The sequence below is a fragment of the Triticum dicoccoides genome, chromosome 5B (assembly GCF_002162155.2).
Source record: "Triticum dicoccoides isolate Atlit2015 ecotype Zavitan chromosome 5B, WEW_v2.0, whole genome shotgun sequence".
NCBI lineage: Eukaryota > Viridiplantae > Streptophyta > Magnoliopsida > Poales > Poaceae > Triticum > Triticum dicoccoides.
Genome location: NC_041389.1, coordinates 89,156,697 through 89,177,626, shown reverse-complemented (window position 1 = coordinate 89,177,626; position 20,930 = coordinate 89,156,697). Strand labels below are relative to the sequence as shown.

The window sequence follows — 20,930 nt, the reverse complement described above, 5'->3', positions numbered from 1 at the left end:
TTCCCTCGAGGTCACACATTTGTTTCCTTCTTGCTCCCACCCTATTTGTCACCTGCCCCCGCCTTGGCCGCCTACTTTTTGCCCGCTCTCACATCTCTCTTGAGGCCTCTCCTCTCTTTATCCTCCCTGTGGGCGTCGTCTATCTCAAGACACCAGTGGTCCGCCCGTCTGTAGTTGACCTTTTGCCCCAGTTCTTCCTGGCGATCCAGCCGTCGACAGATCTGACGCTCTTTCTTCCGAGGGTTCCACCGCACCGACTCCAAAGGTTTGGTGGATTGCTTATAATTTTGTGCTTATATGTTTTTCTACGATGGAGCTTAGTTATTAGACTATGTTGATATTCTTCTTTAATCTCGTGCCCAAACTTTGATCTCTATTGTTCTTGATTTTCTTATTGTTGAGTCAATTTGAATTGGCCTCTATTTGTTTTAGAAGGCCTCTATTCGTTTCAGAAGCTTTGCCTCTATTTGGGCATGAAAAACTTGGGTAGAGTTTGGCCTTCCACTCTTATATTATGATCGAATTGATCAAGTGAAAAGCATAAATCCAGTTGATTTCAAGACCACCTTCTAATCACAAGAAATATCTCCTCTATCTAATCATGTTGTCCCTTTCATCACTAAAGTTGAAACATGGACTCACCAAGTTGTTCTATTAAAAAAATACACATGTAGTGCTTTAGGAATGCCCGTTGATGTGAAAATACTCAATGTGACCATGCAGAAGAGAAGATTGATAAGAAATGGTATGGTGGAAAGGAATTATTCGATCTACTTGTGATGGAGTGAACCTAACAAACTCGTGCCTAAATAATGTACAATTGTACATGTTTCCCTTCCTGGAAGCCCCAAAAGGTGTACCAGACAACATTTGGAAGGAAATGGAAAACAAAAGGAAATACGATCTAGTTAATTGGCTGGTTGTTTGCGTGTCAAAAGATCGTGGTGACCTAGGAGTGTTGGATCTTCAAGTAATGAATCCCTCTCAAGGTCAATGTTTTCTTGTGGTTAACGCTTAGGAATAACATCTTAACCACAGAGAACCAAATCAAGAGAGGGCAGGGTGAAAATGAATTTTTTTTATTTATGTTGCCAAACAAAGACAATGGATCACTTGATGTTTGGTAGTCTTGGCGAAACAAACTTGGAAAGTGACAAATTGTGCTCTAGGCATCACCAGAATGCCTGGTCTATTGATGGGATGGTGGTGATGGTGGTGGTGGTGGTGGTGGTGGTGGGGTAGCTAAATTCCTTTCCAGTTAATTAACGCAAATTAATACTCTCTAGGTTCGTTCCAATACGTTGGACCATGTAGAAAACAAGAAATACAACCTTTTTTGGAAAAAAAATCCTGAGGACCAAGTTGTTGCGATTTATAAACTTGCCATAACTTGGATGATGATAGTATATTGCGGAGAAGTGAAGAGCGAGGAAAAGAAAGAAGGGTTGAGAAGATCAAGACATCTTTGGGGAAACCTATTAAAAATAGTCAAGAGTGGAATCCAAGGGCATTTAGGATTACATTGTGATGTGTAATGTTGGCCGAAGTCTTACAAAAAAATTCCTTTCTTTTGTCAAAATTGCAAAAAAATCCATTGTTGCTCTTATATTCAAGGTTGCACAATGATTTGTTGGTAAAACTTGCTATGCTGGCTGCAGATTAATATTCTAGACGTGTGCGATGTATTCTTTAAAAAGTTGTGGGAGGGCAGCGTTGTCCCTTTTCATTTTACTATCTATTTTTTCATCAGTTTGCATTGAAATTTTTGCGAGTTTGGTATTTTCTATAATGGAAACAAACGAGGAGACTAGTTTCTTGATTTAAGGTTGACCATTTAAAACTTTGGCACATGCAAAAGTATATTGTTCAAGCTTGCAAGAATAACATCACTGCATTTGTCTGTATTTTTTGTGTTTATATATATTCCTATTATTCTTTATATATATTAGAAAATAAAATTGTAATAAAAATCGCATATTAGGGGGGGGGGGACAAGAAATTACGTTAGAGACATTTACAAATTAAGCATATTCGCAAATTCCTTTTTTTTAAAGGAATCATGCCTTATTTTTTTGAGACATTTTAAAATTAAACAATTAGTCATGTTATTTATTACTCTCTCTATTTAAAATAATTGAAGTTTTATTTTTTAAGTCAAACTTCATTACATTTGACCAAGTTTATAAAAAAACAAGTTAACATCTACAACGCCAAATTTTCCTCAAGCAATTCGTTATGAAATATATTTTCATATTATATATACTTGATATCGTAGATGTTTACATATTTTTTCAGATTTGCTCAAATTTAAAAATATCTGACTTGGCACAATCCTAAAACTTCAATTATTTTAGTCCCTCCGTTCCTAAATATAAGTCTTTTTAGAGATTCCACTATGGTCTACATACAAAGCAAAATGAGTGAATCTACACTCTAAAATATGTCTATATACATCCGTACGTAGTTTGTAGTGAAATCTCTAAAAAGACTTATATTTCGGAACGGAGGGAGTAGAACGGAGGGAGTACTTGGCTTTGCTTTCTTGATATCTGAAAAATGATATATTGGTCCTGTATAGAAAAGGAGGAAGTAGTAATAAATTGCTCAAGTGTGACCGCGTTGGAGGGGAAAAAACAAGTCAACCAGCAGACACTCTGCCACTCCGCCTCCTCTCACCTCCCCGTCACTCCTCCGGGCGGATCCCCTCCCCGCATGACGCCCGCGGCGCGTTCGACGGAATGCGCCGCCGCGCACCGCCCATGTGGGCGCCTCCCCTCCCGTGCCGCCCGCCGCGCGCACGAGCGCGACGTCGCTGTGCCAGCTGCGCGGCGCCGCGCTGGGCGGGGATGGGGGGTGGCGCGAGGCGGACGTCACCTCCCCTCCTCCCTTTTTGACCCGGGCAACCTCCTCCACCTCCACCACCACCTCCGCTTCCCGTCCATGTCACGCATTTGTTCCCTTTTGCTCCCACCCCGCTTGTCCTCTTCCCCCGCCCCGGCCGCCTACTGGTCGCCCGCTCTCGCGTCTCTCTCGCGCCCTCTCCTCTCTTTATCCCCCCCTCCCCGCGGGCGCCGTCGAGCGCAAGACAGACACCGGTGGCTCGCCCGTCTCTCCGGTAGTTAGTTGCCCCCCTTTCGCTTCGGTTCTTCTTTCTTGGCGATCGAGCCGGCAGAATCCGACGCTCTTTCTTTCCCGGGTTCCTCGGCGTCCAGTCCAAAGGTAGTTCGATGAACTGTTTAGAATTTTGTGTTCCAGAATTCTGCGATGGGGCTTACTGATTAGATTATGTTGGTCTTCTTCTTTGATCTTGTCCCCGAGCTCTGATCTCAGTTGTTCTTGATTTTCTTGTTGTTGAGTCAAAATTTTGAATTGCCCTCTGTTCGTTTCAGAAGCTTTGCTTCCGTTTGGGCGTGTAGAACTCTGCTAGAATTTGGCCTTCGACCCTCGGATTCGATCGAATTGATCAAGTGAAAAGAAAGATCCAGTTGATTCCGATACCACACCACCTTCTGATGATCTGATCACAAGAGTGTTTTCTCTGTCTAATCATGCTACCCCTTTCACCAGTAATGTAGAAACATGGGCTCACCGATGATTGCGAATCTTGCCGGATAATTTGGTTGCCACTTGCTAGTGATCACTGTGTGGTCCTAATGGCCTATAATACTTAGAGAAGTGCACCTGTCTTTTTGTCTGATTGTATGACCATTGGTTGCTATTATTGATCACAAAGAATATTTTCTTCCTCATTGAATAATCTCTTCCCCCCTGTTAGGTGACTTGTGAAGAAAAATATCAGGTCATCACCTAACGTGGTTGGAGTATGATCTGGGTTGGCCTCACTGACTGCCAAGGAGTATAAATAGCTGGTTTAGTAGCACTGCACCAGCATTTTGCTTAAGTGAAAGTTCTCAGAGGTTTTCCAGGTATGTCAAATGTAACTGATACAGAGTTGCTTTTTTTTTTTGAGAGAGAGAACTGATACAGAGTTGCTCTGCTGCATTCGGTTCGTTATTCTTCATGTTATTTTGTTCTTGTTTCCTCATGGGAATTCAGACCGAAACATACTGATACAGAGTTGCTCTGCTGCATTCGGTTTGTTATTCTTCATGTTATTTTGTTATTGTTTCCTCGTGGGTGTTCAGACTGAAACATATGATTGGACATGTGGTGCCGTTCGTCACTGATCACTTCTGTTCGATGTGGCTCATATCATTAATGCAGAAATGCTAGCCTTGTCTTACTGAAGTCAAGATCTGCCACTGCAACACAAATTAATGCATGTCACTGTGGAGGTCTCAACAAGTTCTGTTTCTGAATTCACCCTGTTCCCGGTTGCAGGATCAAATATATAAGCTCCAGATCATGGGTTGGTTAAACAAAATATTTAAAGGCTCAGTAAACAGAGTTTCAAGGGGTCATTATGATGGCCACTGGCATGAAGGCAACCAATCTGAGCACACCAGAGTTAGCTTCTTGTCATTTACTTCACTATCTATCCATATGCATATACTTCCCAGTCATTTATCCTTTCTACTTTTTAGCTAGTTCTTTCTTGTTCATAACCTGTCTACACAAGGAAGCATAGACACATTTCATAGAAGTTTAAACAAGCTAGTTATGAACATATTGAATGCATATTCTTGTTATAAAAAAGAATGGCTATTCAAGTTGCTCGTCATTATTGATGTAGGATGCATATGATGAGAGCGACAGTGAAGATATAGCTCGTGCTATTGCATTATCCTTAGCAGAGCAAGATCCGAATAAGGGAAAGGCTATTGGTTAGTATTATCCAAGTCATTCTTATCCTCTTGCCTCTTCGTGCATTCTATTTGTTACTGACTATTCTTGTCTTATATTATGAATAAATATAATCTCCTTGGGGGCAGTGACCGCCGATATGGAAATCTAGTAGAGTCAGTTACTGAGTAAAAGTTGTTCTTTTTTCCTTTACAATTTTCATATGTTTATTTTAATGCAGATCCTGATTATAGTTTGGAGGAAGATGAGCAACTTGCACGGGCTCTCCAGGAGAGCCTTAATACCGAGTCTCCTCCTCGTCAAAATGCTCCTGTTGAGAATGTTCCATCAGAGAGTATCCCAACAAGGGAGCCACATCAGTCTGTCTTGCCCTCAAGTGGATTCAGGTGACTACTGGATGCTACAGTTTGGTGGATATTTCAATTTGTAAGCAATGTTGTAATTTTAAATATCATAAGTTGCTTTCCGTTTGTTTTCTCAACACGTGTTCTATTCGGAAATATTCTTGGTATGTAGTATGTTTCTTCACCTGCTACACTGTGAGCCCTTTCCTCCTTTTGGAAGCTCAAAAGTGCTGATCTGGTGATTGAATCGAACATAAATGGTGAAAGGAAAGTAGGTCATAAAGAGGGTCAGTCCTTGGTACTTTCTATCAGCTTGCAGGTTTTCATGAAATCGCGGAATGGTTAGCTCTACACATATGCTAGCATTTTTCATAAAGCACAGCATGATTAGCTCCGTAGTAGCAAATTGGCTATCTCCTCTTTTTGACTTGGTACAAGCACCATCACACTATCAGTAGTTTGGATGCCAATCTTAACTTGATCAGAAGAACCTACTATTGTGTGCTTCTATTCATAGCTGTTTTTTACTTGTGTAGGACTTGTGCTGGATGTAGAAAGCCAATTGGTCATGGGCGTTTTCTTAGTTGTATGGATGAAGTTTGGCATCCTCAGTGCTTCAAATGTTATGCTTGCAATAAGCCCATATCAGAGTATGAGGTATATAAGCCTACTATATCACCACCTGCCATGCTTCATTTAGATTAAATAATTGATGCTAATCTTTTTACTATGTAGTTCGCCATGCATGAAGACCAGCCATACCACAAATCCTGCTATAAAGATTTTTTTCATCCAAAATGTGATGTCTGCAAGAACTTTGTGAGTGTTTGCCATCCATGTTTATGGATAAGCATTCAATTATTTTCTTGAGAAAATGAGCATGAAAGTGTTGGCTAGAGTTAAATTTTTGATCTGTGCATTGAATCGTGGTTATTGCATTTTCTTCCCCAGATTCCGACAAATAAGAATGGCCTGATCGAATACCGAGCACATCCTTTTTGGATGCAAAAGTACTGCCCTTCCCATGAAGACGATGGCACTCCTAGGTGTTGCAGCTGTGAAAGAATGGAGGTAAATAAGGATTTTATAACCAATCAGACAAATTCGTCCAGGTTGGCTGGTTCCTGTTACTGGAAGTAACCAGAAAATTTTCATTAAAATTTGGAAAACGGTGAAGGTTAAATAATGTTTTTACTCTGAGAAAACGCAAAAGCTTTTGTCTCGATGCATTGATAGAAAGGACCAAATACATGCATAAGAGATAAGACTAGGCAAATGCAACTAAGCACCCCATCAACAAGCAACACCTGATTAGACGACCATTACAAGATGCCTCAACAACAAAACACTAGCAATCAAAATAATGTTCTTGGTGCCAGTATAATGACTCATTATCAGTGTTAATGGGTGAGAAAAAGGTAGAACAATCAACATTGTAAATAAATGACTTATTATCATTTCGGTTCTGAACATTGTCCTGCGGTTTTTATTGCCAGGATCTTGAACTCTGGCTTGATATAATGCTTGGTAGAAGCTTACCTAACAAACTAATAAACAGAAAGTATGCTGTATTATTTGTTCCAATTAATTCTACAACTACTCCTTTTTCTTATAGTGATGTATTCCTCATATGCTTAGCCATCTGTGATTATTTTTCTTTGACATTGAAGATTATCTAGAGTAATTCGTTTCGTTTCATCCTGAAATTCAGCCAACGGACATCAAATATATTACATTAGATGATGGGAGGAAACTGTGCTTGGAATGTCTCACTTCTGCAACAATGGACTCTCCCGAATGCCAACACCTTTACATGGACATTCAGGAATTTTTTGAAGGTTTGAATATGAAAGTAGAACAGCAGGTTCCATTACTTTTGGTTGAGCGTCAGGCTCTGAATGAAGCGTTGGAAGCTGAGAAAAGTGTAAGTAGGATGATAATCTGGTTATTTTGCAGACAATGCTTTGTATACTCCCAACTCATGTGTTCTTATTTTCTTTCATCTCAGGGACATCACCTTCCTGAAACCAGAGGTCTATGTCTTTCTGAAGAACAAATTGTCAGAACTGTAAGTTTCTAAATGCTGCCATATTATTGACTTTATTTGATTACAGGCATGTGCAAATTTTACAGTCTGCAATTTGCATGTACTGAACAATTTAATGCATCCAGATCTTAAAAAGACCAACAATTGGACCAGGAAAAAGAATTATGGATATGATTACAGGACCATACAAGCTGGTCCGACGGTGTGAAGTGACCGCCATCCTGATACTGTATGGTCTACCAAGGTATATTGTTCTAGAATTTGTTTCCCCTTACTATGAACACAGGTTAGATTGTTGTTCTTAAGGACCTACTTATTCGAAAGTCATTATCTGTCATGAAGTTCTTTTGTATGGATTGTATCTAGATAAATTTCCTTATAGTTTAGTTGCCATCCAGATTGCAAACTGGCTCCATCCTTGCTCACGAGATGATGCACGCATATCTTCGCCTTAAAGGTACATGTAGTCATGCTCATAAATTTTTAGTTGGATTCACTTGCATTCTCATCCTATTCTCAGCGCCGCCTTCTTTCTTTCTGCAGGATACCGATCCCTTAGCCCTCAGGTTGAAGAAGGCATCTGTCAAGTCCTATCCCACATGTGGCTTGAGTCTGAAATCATTGCCGGTGCTAGTGGCAACACTTCTTCCAGCTCGGCATCATCATCGTCTTCGTCGGCAGCTCCTACCTCTTCAAAGAAGGGAGCGAAGACAGAATTTGAGAAGAAACTCGGGGCGTTCATCAAGAATCAGATCGAAACAGATTCGTCCGTGGAATATGGGGATGGTTTTCGGGCAGGCATTCAAGCGGTTGAACAATATGGCTTGAGAAGTACCCTTGATCATATGAGGCTGACAGGGTCCTTTCCTTATTGACGATCATTCAGAGAAGAACATTACTCCGATTTGTGAAGATGGCTGCATATTTTGGAGGTTATTTGGTGGAATTAGATGCATCATATATATACAACAGGATAAGATTAGTTTACAGTAAAGTAATAAGAAGAGAAAGAAAGATTATCCGTATAGATATTTTCAAATTTTCCTGTTGTCTGTGAAATAATACATGTAAGTCTTTAAGATATAGAGGTACTATAGTTGTTTTTCACATTGCCAGCATACATGGCAAACTTTGGTGAACATATCTTACATAAAGGAGTACAACATTTGGATAAATTGTGGGGGAAATGTTCTTATCAATTGCGCTGATCATTTTTGTTTCACTGTGAACAAGTGTTTGCGCACTATTCATAAGTTCTCAAGGGCACCGACATATACCATACACAAGTGGCTTTTGCGCACTGTTCATAAAGTTCTCAAGGGCACCGACGAACGTACCATACACAAGTGTCCGTTCCATCATACTCCATCAGTTTCGAATTTGAACTAAAACCATGACAAGTACTCCGTAGTTTGGAACTGAAGGAATCGTATATAGTGTAGGTTAAATTAGGAACATTCATTTATTTGTCAACGTTCGACAAGATCTTTATATCTCTTGTGTACTACTACAAATCTCGTTCCCAGATCAAATGGTTCTTTGCAGTGACTTAGAAATAGTGGTCTGCGATATAGTAATTTTTTTTGTTTTCAAGTGTGTTTACTCAACGAGATGAAAAATGGAATATTTATGTAAAAAAAGAGATGAAAAAGGGAATGGAGAAGACCAAACTGATGAATTTGATGATTTGTAATTAAGCTTTTTGATCATGTATGCAAAATTCCATCATACATCATGCTCACAGGGACCGGTTTGTGAAAAAAAAACATGTTTCAACGTCACGCATTGATCCTTGCATCTTCATGCCTCGGAGGCTCGGAAGGAGAGGGGGGTGGATTTTTTTGCCTCATTCTACATAGGGTTTGATGATTTGCCCAGTGGCGGTGCCAGGAATCCAATCATGTGTAGTCAATTGAATGTTGTGTAGTCAGATATATGCATTTATAAGATTTTTTGGCATGATTTCTACTTGATGCATGTAGTTTTTGCAAAAAGCTGGGTAGTCATTCAAAAAGTCACTTTGGAACCCCGGTGCATTGGAGCCCTATTTTTTGAACTGTGCCAAAATGCTATTTTGAAGTTTCAAAAAATTCTGAAAACAAATCAACATGTTTATATGAATGTATGTTACACATGTGTAAATTTTGACGCTGAAATAAGTAACCATGTGAGTTACACAAAAATGACAAAATCATGATTTTGGAAAGATGAACAGTGCATGTATTATTCACTATTTGAAAATCACTATTTTTGTTATTTTTGTATAGGTTGCATATTTACTTATTTCATCACCAAACTTTACACATGTGTAATATACATTCATATGATCACGCAGAATTTTTTCGGAATTTTTTGAAACCTTAAATGTGATTTTCAAAGTATTTAAAATAAAGTCCTCCAATACACCCGGGTTCCAAAAATCCACTCTCGGTAGTCATTTGACTACCCAGCCCAAGTGTGGCTTCGCCACTGGATTTGCCCCGTCATCGTTTCAGTGGCAAGTGACCCCGGTCCCATCCGGCAACCTGAAGAGGGCAAATTATCAAACGGAGAAGAAATTTCTCCTCGGAAGAAAGAAGGGGAAGGGAGAAGGAAGAGGCACGCCGCCCAGATCGCCTCCACAGAAGAAAATCCGGCACGCGAGGCCGTAGCGCCGTAGGCACCTACGCACCGGCGGTCCTCGAGGCCGCCTGGCGAACCCGTCCGGCCGCGCCCTTGCCCGGTCGCTTCCGGCTCCTCTCCCATTCTTCCCCTCCATCTCCATGGCCGTGGGGAGTGGGCCGTGCTTGCTCGCCGTGGCGCTTCTCGCCGCCGCTTGGATCTCCGACGCTTCGTCATCGGATAAGCAGGTGCGTGGGGGTTGGAATGGATTCGCCTGGACCCTTGAGCGTGTGTACTAACATTTTTGTGCGATTTTCTGCGGAATCTGCAACCCGTCCATGTTTTGGGTATGCTGTTGCCTGCTGGGGTTGGTTGGGGCTTGTGGTGCCCATACGATGTGTAGCTCGACAAGCGATGGATTGCGCAAAGCTCCCACGCTTCCATGGTCTTGCCATTGGTGATGTAGCCTCGCTCAGCCACAAAGATCAGCAGGATACGTGCAGCAGTCATCTCATGTTAGATTAAGGCTGCTGCCTGTGAGCTCAGTGGTCTGTTGTAATTAACTGTACCTCGTTTGCGGTTTTTTAGCATAACTAGCAAAAGGGCCCGTGCGTTGCTACGGGAAAAAAAATCAAGTGACTACAAGACCCGACAGATCCACGTCCTATATTTTGAGACGGCATTCACACCTGTGTCACCACTTAACCTTTTTTCGTTGGCAATGGTTAGGTTCTCCTCTGATCACAATGCGTTCGAACATTATCAGTCCTAAGGCAGTGATTTCAGCTGCGCACACGTTTCAATGAGCCACACCTGCGCAAGATAATAATTAAAATGTGAAAAGATTAGGTCCATCTATCTATCATATTGAGAAGGAATTTGAATGAAGTGGGATCTCACCTTGGATACTGCGTCGTTGCCTTAGCTATGTCCATCTCTTTGAATTGAACATTATTTGTGAAATATCCAAAGCAAACTTAAAATACCAGTGCATTAGCAACTGCAAGAATTAAAAATTCTCATTGATATATAATCTGCAACATTATCTCTTTTCTCTATTCTCTATTCCCTATAAGCAGCAGTAGCGCACACACAACAAGAAATTGCCTCATGATAAATTGCAGCTAGTAATTTCAGTGTGTAAGCATCACTGCAAGTAGGTATCATCCTCAGCAGACCAGCATCACAAATAGCAGTTCTTCCTTCATGTCCAGCTTACACTCACGCACGCCTAGAGATTGGGGAGCCACAACGCCTCCTTCTGCTTTGCACTTTGTCGCCACTGCGCCCAGCGCACGCACAGACTCGTCCAAGGCGCCATCTGCCTTCTCCACCGCATCATCCTTCCTGTTCTGCATCTTGCAATTCTTGATTAGTACTTTGTCAACATAGTCTGCACTCCTGCGCAAAGAAAAAACGTAGTCTGCACTCTGCACCCAGAGATCTCCCAGCCGTGGGGTCTTGTTCTACATTCGCTTCTGCCCTCTGCTGCTGCTGCCCGCTGCCTCTGCTTGCCACTGCTGCTGCTGCCCGCTGCCTCTGCTTAAAACCGTTGCTGCTGCTTGCCATAGCTCCTTGCCGCGAACTCGACGGCGTCCATGTGCAGGGGCAGAATGCCCATTCCACTTTAAAAAGATGGATTTCTTTCAGAACTCGCCCAGAAAGAGTTGAGAGACAGAATGGCAGCAAGATTTACCAAAGTGTCACCCGGCAACTCCCTGGTTGACACAAAACAGCTTGTTAGGATAGATCATGCCGTATATGCATTATTCAAAGAGCTAAATGATAGTAGAGGCACTCTAAGTTTCACATAAATTAACATTCCAGCAGGGGTTCCAAAGGAAAACTAAGTAATTTTAAACTCACTGTCAAATCTATGAAGCACAATCTTTCATTTTCATTGTTCAGTATCAAGTACCAGAACCTATAAATGAAATGACTGAACTCACGAATCCAACTGTTTAATGTACATCAACAACTCAGATGCATCCCATCTCTGAAATAATGTAGCCTGTCCAGAAAAGTAAACCATGTGTGGTATTTGCTCTGTTTATAATTAAGTGTCTTGTTGAATGCTTGTCTTGAATAAAGGGATAAATGCAATCATATGTGTAGCTGCATAATATATATAGAAAACAGTGGCGCCTGGCGATCTTAACAATGAAAAGGGTGAGCTTCCCAATTAAGTACAAGATTGCATCATCCCTTCTTGGAAGTTTTTTCACTGAACCTGACAAACTGACAGGGGCACTACTTATGCTACCTAACATCCAAAATTACAGAACCAAAAAGATGCACTATGCATTTTGGATCAATTCATATCCTAATGGTTTAAAATATAGCAGTTGCGCTTAAAAGAACATAATTATTTAAGCTGTAGTATATAACTAACATGTTATTACCACGTTGATAATTTATTAGCTAGTGTCAACCAGAAAAATAAAGGGGGTAATTAATATCAAAACAAAAGGCACAAGATCTAACCTGCACTTTCTTGTTTTGTGGAGTGATTTATTGGGTACTTCCAAGTGCCAATAACATTCTTTAAAGGAGACCGATTTGTTGACATCACAAATACTGGAGATACCGAGAATTTCTCTGTAATGCGACATTAGATAAAAAATACTGAAGATAATGAAGAAAAGATTGCGATAGAATTGGTCACAGATTTGCGTGGAGGAAAATCAATCGGTCAAGAGCATTGCAACACGGTGTCCCTGCAGGAAGGTGTATGGCAATGAGCATAAAATTAAGATTAGGCACTGAAGTTGAGTTGGCACTGAACATACATTTTTTTTACATCAGTTACCCACCAGGCTAAAAGTAAAAGATCAGATACCCCGGCCCACAATACTAACAGATTGTATATCTTCATATTTGAAGCACCCTGCATCTCTTTAGCAATACCTACATGTATGTGCCATAAAGAATGGTTAATTAGATACGCCATACAGATAATCAGAGGTATTCAAAAGAACACATCCAAATAGTTAAGCAGGAAAATAAACACCAAAGCCAACTGTGTGGCAAGGGCTGCTATACTGATTCTGTGAATCCAGTGTTGTTGGAGGCGGTGCAGTCATGCAGATCATCGCAACTCGTTTGCCTCCACATCCTATAGGACATAATTAATTGAGCCAAGAGTTTCGTTATTCAGTGGTGAATTTAATGGCTGGAGAACAGAGAGCCGCTGCAGTTCCTCCAGCCGGCAACCTCACAATGACGGCGACCCAATAAATTGAAATTGTCAGCAATACAATGTGATCCTTCGCTGCATCAAGCATCATCCTTCGTGAGATTGATTCCTTAATTAATCATGGCATTTCCAGTTTAACTATTTTATGAGCTTACAAATAAAAGCACAAGAATGAAAGTAGCACATATATACACTGTTTGTGTTCGGAAGGATATCAATTCACAAACAAAAATAAATCTGTTCATGGACTTGTTCATGTAGTAGCAGACTTTTGTTCAAAAAAAACTGGACATGTGCTAATGGGAGAGATAGAGAGCAGATGGGGGTTGCTTGCCCTATCTTGGTGCAGCAGAGGCATCATCAGAGGTGAGGAGGTGCTGCTGGCTAGGGTTCCTCCATGTTAACCTGCGTGAGAAGGGAAGGAAACAAGATGAGCAAGGATCGGGAAGAGGAGGGGATGGGATGGGCACAAGATAAAACCTTGAGGAGCTGCAGGTCCATGGCGTCCTTCACATCTCCGTGAAGAAGCCCTTGACGGCGGCGACCGTGGTGGATGGGAACTCCCATGGCGTGGTCCATCTACATCTGCAGCAGAGGATATGAAGAGAAGGTGAGGTGTAGGGGTGGCGGATCCCGTCCAAGAAGGAAGGAGGAGGAACCAGGGGCCGCCGGAGACGCGCCGGCGAAGTCCTACCTGGAACCCTAGCCATGGGGGTGGGGTTGCGACCGGACGGTAGAGGCGGGGAGCAGGGAATCTGGACGGAGGGGAGGGAGGCGCGCACGATGGGGAGCTTGGAGGCGTGCTGCGCTTCGCCGGAGCTCGCCGGAAGCGGCCGGCGTTGGTGGTGGCGGCGGCGAGGACTTCGGGCGAGAGGGAGAGGAGGCGAGCTCGTGCTCCGTCTGCTCGGACCGCGGGTTGAATACCATAAACTACGGGGCCTTTTTTGTAAGAACGAAACGTTTTGTCATATTAGTCATTTAAAAAAGGACCGCAGGTTGAATAACCAAAACTACAGGGGCTTATTCAAAAAAATGCCGTCGACGTACGACCAGAAGCCATCGCTGGTTTATTAGTAGGTAGAAGGTAGATTGTTTGCACATCTGGACATCCCATACTTTTAGGTGCTATATTTTGAATTTTGGTGTGCTTTTGTTCCAAGTTGTTTCATACAGTGTTTTGTTGACAAGTTCTAACTCCTGTTCTGAACAGGCACACAGCAACCGGCAATATGTCAATTGCATGCCTTGCTCTAGGACGTACGTTGCTGACGCATATGTCGATGCCTTGACGAGCCAGCTCTCTCAACATCGTGACTTGACTGAAGTACCTGACAAATCTGACTTGTGTAAAGGACTTGCTGATGAACTTGATGTGCCTACGCTTTCAGAAGTGCATCGTCAGCTGGTTGGTGAAGGTTCCCACCGCCGCTTGATCTATTCTGTCAAATTTGGTAACTCCAAAGATGCTATGGTACAATTCCTTGATGGTTACGATGCCAATCTGGTGATAATTGAAAAGCTCCCAAGTGGTGTATTTGCTGACCCATTTGAGCTGCAGCACTTTGTTGAGCGGAAAGGTGAAACCAAACTCTGAGCTGGCCAAGCAACTATGGTACTACTCATTTGCATCATGCTAATTTCCATTTTTGTCTTGCAGTTTTTCTTGATGTTGCTGTTTTTGGAGACACGAACCTTGAACTGCCATCCGCTCTGTCCAACCGGTCAGCTGTTGAGATTCATTTTGATCTCAAACCAAGCACATCAATGGACTATAACCTTGTAACAGAGCTTCCTCTCCATGCTAGATATCCAGTAAGTTTCTTTTTCTTCTCAAACATGCATCTGTACTGTTTGGCAGGCCACCAACCCGAAGCATAGGTCAAAAGAAAACTAAATGAAACAAAAAAAAAGAGAAAGAAAGAAGCTAAACTAACTACAAAACTGTCAAGGCTGCAAGATCAATGGGTGCCATCAGGAGGCCCAGTAAATTTCTAATTTTGAAATAAACTATATGTGCTAACAAACAGCCAACTTGATCAATTTGGTCCTTGCTGTCCGCAAATGCGCATGCTTCTTATACAGAAAGTGATCATAAAAGAGGTATCACTCATATTGTGTTCTCAATTTGAGTAAACTAGTTCATGTAGATATTTGAAATACTGAACAGTGTTCTGGTGGTTATATGCATATTACATCCCTGATGGATATTGAACAACGCGTCCTCTCAACATAGGAAACACTTATTTTAGGTCAGGTTGACCCACAATAATGGAAGGCTTGGCACGTGTTTATTGCAGAACATTCAAGTAACAAATATTGAGTAGAGATGGGGAAAAAATCTTGCAACTTCATTTCTGTTTAGTTTTGCTCTAGGTCACCATCTTACTAGCTCCATTTATTTGTGCTAATGTCATGGAGCAACCCACCTTAAAAGGTTTCTAATGTTTTCCATAAGAATATTAAAACTGGCGAATAGTGGCGGAGATGGACTACATCTGGCAAATTTAATTTTCTGATAAGCTGCACGTGACAATAAATTTACTTCAGCTATACAGTCAACAAGGACAGGTAGAAATGAGGAAGACAAATAAGACGAATGCATAAAATCATTATTCATTGTACATTTGGGTGTTTTGGCTTTCATCTTTGTAGGTTGAGTTTATTTTTTATATTATCCTGCTTACCTAAATTGTACACACCTCCGAGTAAATATGGAAGGTTGAATGGTGTCAAGGGATTGAGTAAAACAAGGGTAACTGCAGTTATGTGATCATAAAGTGTAGCTAGTGAAATGTAAACCAAGTTATTGGAGTACATTTGATTTACCTTTTCTAGGGAACACACTAACTTTAAATATGCAATGTAAGAGCATCTACAGCCGGACTTGGCAAATCCAGCCCCTCAAACGCCCGCGGACGCGCCCGGGCGCGTCCGCGGGCACTGACCGAGCACTCCTCAAAAAATGCAATCCACATCTGGACACCTCAATTACCATATCTCAAATCCATATAAAACTCATGCAACTATGTCGACGCGCACGCATCGTCCAGGTACTCCATCACACTACACTAAACATGCCACCGGACTACCAAAATTTGGCATGTTCGGCTATGGTGGAGTTCATCCACGGCTGCCCTTGCCGTCCTTCTCGCGGAGGTACCGGTCGAAGACGCAGTACGGATTGAGCTGGATCTGCTCGTCGCCGTCGCTGTCCTCCTTCTCCTCCTTCGGTGGCAGTCCGGCCATGGCACGGACCGCCCGATTCTGCTCTCGGGCGAGGGCGCGCGTGTTCCTCTGCTGTTGTTTCTTCACAATGCGGGCGCGGATGGCTTCCTCCTCTGCGGCCGCCTGCGCCGCCGCCATTTCCGCCGTGATACTGGCCTCGGCGGCCCTTATCCTCTCCTTCCCACGGTGGGCCGCCGGGTCCCGGTGGGACACATAGTCTGCCCGACCGGTGATGGAGAAGGAGAGGTGTTCCGGCTGCCGGGACCACGAGGATCCAGCACCAGAGGATCCGAGCGCCCGGTGAGCCGACACTATGGCATCGCGGTGGATGGATCCGTCCGTCGGTCGGGCGCTGTCCTCCCGGGAGCGGCGGAGTGCAATGCGGACTGCCATTGCCTCCAACCCACACGGGATGACACCCCAGTCGACGGATCCGGACTTGTCGGAGTCCGATCCGCTGCCCGCCATGCTGGAGACGAGTTTGGGTAGCGGAGGGGAGTGGAGTGAAGTGGCTAGGGTTTGCTCCGGCGAGAGGATGGGGACGAATATAAGTGGGGTTGGGCGGGCCAGCATGGGCCGGGTCCAACATGGCGGGCGCGCCCGGGTGTCCCCATATCTGCCCCATATTTGGGCTGGATATGGGGGGTGCTGGTCAGCCCGGGCGTTTGAGGCGTCCGTCTGGGTCGAAAAAACATGACCGGTCAGTGACCGGGCGGCCCGCCCGGGCGTATGAGGCGGGTTTGAGAGGTCCGGCTGTAGATGATCTAATACTTGCATCTGAAATGTCCTACAATGCCTTGGAGAGATTGTTGGATGCTCCAGGAAGTAACGAGAAAAGCAAAGAAAGCTACATTTGTGGTGTGGCCAAATACCCCACCCTACGTTTGAATCTTCTAGTTTGCGGCTTGGAAACATGCCTGAGATATATGTGGTGTCATGAAAGTTTTGCCGAGTTGTCCTGTTTATTTATGTTTGCCCTTCATTTGTTCTAGAAGGTGGATATCCATAACAGTTGGACTTGTACATTAATATTCTAAATATTTTTCCTTTTAAGGCTTTATTTATCATGGTCAACTTCTCGTACATATATTTAGAAAAGCTTATAAAAAAATACCTGGGTCTTACTTATTTGATTCTTTGTTGATATATCTCTGAAATAGCTCCTAGCAGGCTATTTCTTTTTAAAAACTCGGTCCTAGCAGACTATTCACTATCATGTTTAAGATTCTATAATCTAGCCCTGTTTTATTTATTATCCTGTATTCATTGTCAGCTTCTCATGTGTAGATTTGGTATAAACAATTTTCAATCTCGGTAAAAACGTGCCGGCTTTCAGTTTTTTTTGCTTTCTTAATAGTAGAACGCTTCTGAAGAAAACCCCTAGCTGATTGCCGTATTTATTTGCAGCCTCTTGATGCCAGCGGTTACGCAACGGTTGAGTTCGGCAGCCCAGACCTGCTCCTCCGTTACAGGAGAAAGGAAACCCGTCCTGATTCCTGTGTGTGGGCCCTCCGGGATCTCCACGCCACGCCTGTGGAGAAAGCCGCATGGCGCATACCCTGTGGCGACGAAGCGCACACGGGATTTGTATCTAGCCTCACTTTCATGTCAGCTCTGGTTTGCTCCATGTCCATAGTCTTAGCAGCTTCCCTAACTCCTTGATACAAGTGCTGGAAACACAGGACACGGTGCATTGATATGGTCGGCAGAAAATGACTTTTTTTGTCGCAAGACTTGTGCACATCATTTCACGCGTACTTTTACGCGTCATTTGCAAAAAAGAAAAGAAGGATGAAAATTCAATTTCGTGTTCGGGACATGGTCCAGATCTGAAATTCTGAAGCCACACTGTTCCGTGATATCATCATCTTTGAGGAAGCCAGGTAGAGGCAGTTGAAGAGCATCAGCTGCATTATTGGTGTGACCTTGTCCTGTTGTCACTGCACGCTTATAACTAACTGACGGGCAGAAGAGGGGGGTCGTCCTGGAAGAAGAAGAATAAGAAGATGTGTTGCTGCAACTTGCCGGTTGAAGCGAGCACTTGTGGTGAGTGGATCCGCTGGACAGGGCCTCCATGAAGCCTCTCTGCACTTCACCTGATCACCTCCCTTATTTTACTACTCCCTCCGTCCGGAAATACTTGTCATCAAAATGAATAAAATGGGATGTATCTACCTTTTTATTCATTTTGATGACAAGTGTTTTCTGACGGAGGGAATACTTGTGCCGAGGGCTTGTTCTATTATAATATTTATATATAAAGGGATCTCGTATGACTTTCCAAGCAATTTTCCGATATAAATATTGTTTGATCTTTAAGATTTGAAACACTTGCATTTCGCCTACCGGGCACTTTTCACCTAAAATGAAGCGCATCCGCCGGATGGAGCATCGTCCATCGATCGGCCAGTTAGTATCGGCTGCACAGTACTTCCGTTCACCTAATTCCACTTTAAAAAAAAAGTGATTTCCTATATTGTTCCTTTGGTGCAATCAATGGTATCCTATCATGTAGGATGAACTGACAGCGATGAAATCACTTAATTTTTCATCATGTTCTTATGTCATTAGAATCCCGCGAATCATAGAGTCCACGAGATACGTAACCCCGCGATTCAGATGGTCCACACGATGTAGAATCATCGAATCAAAGATGTCCACACAAGATATGAATTATGATATGCGCAGTGGTGGGTCTCGATCACAGCAGTAATCTCCACGTCGGTCAGGTTCGTCGTCCGCCTCGCTGAGTGCTGCTTCGCCTAGTGAATGCCGTCGCTGTTATTCTGCATCCATGGATAGGGACCTCGCTGACACGGCAACCCCGTGGCCTGTGTGGACTAGATCGGCTGTCCATTTGCCGCGGCCAGTATCAACTTCGCCTTATATTTGGCGTCGACAGCGCGAGGCGTGAAGATCCAAAAGACTGGCGGGGCGGATTTGGTGTGACCGTGGTTCCAAGTCATCAATCAAGAATATCAAACATGTAATAAAATAGACTAATCCGAAAGCTTCTGAAGAGCCGCTCAGGTTGGCATATTATCGACGAGAAGGACCGAGACAACACCAGAATGAAATCTATTACTCCCTCCGTTCGGAATTACTTGTCGCAAAAATGGATGTATCTAGATGTATTTTAGTTCTAGATACATCCATTTCCGAGACAAGTAATTCCGAACGGAAGGAGTACTTCCTCTTTTCGCAAACAACAAAGAATCTATTACTGCCTCCATTCCAAATTAAGTGACATGGTCTTAGTTGGAACGAAGGAACTAACATACTAAGCTCTCTTGATTTGAAGTTTTTTTTTCCTTTTTTACGGGAACTCTAGATTTGGAGCCTCCTCATGCATCGAGGGTTGTGGGAGATGCTATGATCCCCGTCCCTAAGGGTGTGTCGTTGGGCCAGCCGTTTATTTTCCAGAGAAGGTATTGCCTGATTTTTTTTATTTTCTTCCTATATGTGTTTTTCACCGGTTTAAATAGTTTTTCTTTTGGGTTTTCTTGCTTTTATCTTTCTTGTTTCTTTTCTTTTCTTTTCTTTTTTATTCTCTTTTTTCTTCTCTTTTTATTCTTACATCTAATTTTGTTTCTTTCTTTTCTATGTTTTTCACTGGTTGTAATGGTTTTTCTATTGGTTATTTCCTGCTTTTTTTTGTCTTTCTATTTTTTATTTATTTTTCTCATGATAAGTCGAAAACTATGGACATTTTTGAATTCATGAATATTTTGAAAGACTTTGATCATTTTAAAATTTAAGAAGTTTTGTCAATTTTGCGAACATGGTTGAAATCCACAAATATTTTTAAACTCCTGAGGATTTTTCTAAAATTCATATTTTAAATATTAAAAATATTAAAATCCAAGATGTTTTGAAACACGTAAACTTCTTTGAATAGAAAAGTGAAAAACAAAACTAGGCGAGCTAGTGGAGCAGGGAGCCGAGCGAGAGCTTCATGGGCGACCCATGTAAGCGTGATAGCACCAACTCCATGGTTTCAATATGGAATAAGATCTCCCAAGGGGCACATACAACCACCACTTGCTATTGTCGAGGCCGAAATGTGTAAGGAATCCATAACCACACACGTAAAAACGTCGCTCTCATCTCATAACAAAATATTGTCTCCAACAGTCCCAACATGATATACTAGATGTGCTAATTCTCATCTAGATAAAAATTAACAAAGTCATATCTAACTTGTAATTATTTAATCAATCAAACAGAAAGAAAAGAAAAGAAAAACTCCACGAATCTCCGTGTAAAATAAAATGATGTAGAAGTTAGACGTGGCTTTGTTAACTATCATCTATTCCCTCAGTTTCAAAATAGATGACCCAACTTTATACTAATTTTGTATTAAAGTTTGTACAAAGTTGAGTCATCTATTTTGGAACGGAGGGAGTAGATGAGAGCTAGTCACACTCATATATACCATCATAATATAACCTGGAATATGCGACATGAAGAAAAAGTAAAAAAAAAAGGAGAGAAAAAAGTCTATGTATCATATATAAAAAAAGCCAGACAGTATGTAAAATAAGCGATATATTCACTCTATCTCTTTTGGAAAGTTTCCACTGCCTTATCAACAAAATCAGCTGTCACCTGTTATAGGCAGACAAGCAAACGGCAGACGGCGACCGAAAATAAAAAATAAAGCGAGTGGCACGGGGACAAGCGTAAAGTATCCCGGGGAACAGTTGGCCTCCCTCCCTCGCTCGCTCGCTCTCCTCCTCCTCCTTCCGGCTCG

At 42.5% G+C, this 20,930-nt stretch overlaps 2 protein-coding genes and 1 long non-coding RNA gene across 5 annotated transcripts; 2 read left to right on the top strand and 1 right to left on the bottom strand.

The window, feature by feature from the left end:
• Positions 1 to 247: 247 nt before the first annotated feature.
• On the top strand, positions 248 to 8,354 carry LOC119307536 (protein DA1-related 1-like). Of its 2 annotated transcripts, none has more exons than XM_037583613.1 (13): positions 248 to 265; positions 3,776 to 3,926; positions 4,342 to 4,467; positions 4,694 to 4,784; positions 4,985 to 5,150; positions 5,645 to 5,765; positions 5,844 to 5,927; positions 6,060 to 6,179; positions 6,820 to 7,032; positions 7,117 to 7,176; positions 7,281 to 7,399; positions 7,554 to 7,612; positions 7,699 to 8,354. In XM_037583613.1, the coding sequence occupies exons 3-13, from the start codon at positions 4,366 to 4,368 to the stop codon at positions 8,028 to 8,030; spliced, it is 1,467 nt and encodes a 488-aa protein (XP_037439510.1). In that variant the 5' UTR covers positions 248 to 265; positions 3,776 to 3,926; positions 4,342 to 4,365; the 3' UTR covers positions 8,031 to 8,354. The 2 variants fall into 2 exon arrangements, with proteins under 2 accessions (XP_037439510.1, XP_037439509.1); XM_037583612.1 differs by lacking the exon at positions 248 to 265 and adding an exon at positions 2,958 to 3,219.
• A 1,337-nt stretch (positions 8,355 to 9,691) lies between these two features.
• LOC119307534 (phosphatidylinositol-glycan biosynthesis class X protein-like) lies at positions 9,692 to 17,980 on the top strand. Its single transcript, XM_037583611.1, has 4 exons — positions 9,692 to 10,004; positions 14,163 to 14,529; positions 14,610 to 14,764; positions 17,585 to 17,980. Exons 1-4 carry the CDS (start codon positions 9,918 to 9,920, stop codon positions 17,837 to 17,839), a joined length of 864 nt encoding a protein of 287 aa, XP_037439508.1. The 5' UTR covers positions 9,692 to 9,917; the 3' UTR covers positions 17,840 to 17,980.
• On the bottom strand, positions 10,794 to 13,830 carry LOC119307535. Of its 2 annotated transcripts, none has more exons than XR_005149353.1 (5): positions 13,647 to 13,830; positions 13,433 to 13,537; positions 12,546 to 13,357; positions 12,241 to 12,354; positions 10,794 to 11,474 (listed from the first exon to the last, which is right to left on the bottom strand). It is a non-coding gene; the product is annotated as an uncharacterized LOC119307535 (long non-coding RNA). The 2 variants fall into 2 exon arrangements; XR_005149352.1 differs by having other exon boundaries at positions 12,241 to 12,473; positions 12,570 to 13,357.
• Positions 17,981 to 20,930: the final 2,950 nt, after the last annotated feature.

What these genes read in the sequence shown, in the direction of transcription:
- LOC119307536 (XM_037583613.1), top strand. Translation starts at nt 4,366, where the DNA reads ATGGGTTGGTTAAACAAAATATTTAAAGGCTCAGTAAACAGAGTTTCA. An exon ending in AGCCCATATCAGAGTATGAG is followed by an intron (nt 5,766 to 5,843) that starts GTATATAAGCCT and finishes TTTACTATGTAG; the next exon opens with TTCGCCATGCATGAAGACCA. An exon ending in CGCATATCTTCGCCTTAAAG is followed by an intron (nt 7,613 to 7,698) that starts GTACATGTAGTC and finishes TTCTTTCTGCAG; the next exon opens with GATACCGATCCCTTAGCCCT.
- LOC119307534 (XM_037583611.1), top strand. Translation starts at nt 9,918, where the DNA reads ATGGCCGTGGGGAGTGGGCCGTGCTTGCTCGCCGTGGCGCTTCTCGCC. An exon ending in CTTCGTCATCGGATAAGCAG is followed by an intron (nt 10,005 to 14,162) that starts GTGCGTGGGGGT and finishes TGTTCTGAACAG; the next exon opens with GCACACAGCAACCGGCAATA. An exon ending in GCACTTTGTTGAGCGGAAAG is followed by an intron (nt 14,530 to 14,609) that starts GTGAAACCAAAC and finishes TTTGTCTTGCAG; the next exon opens with TTTTTCTTGATGTTGCTGTT.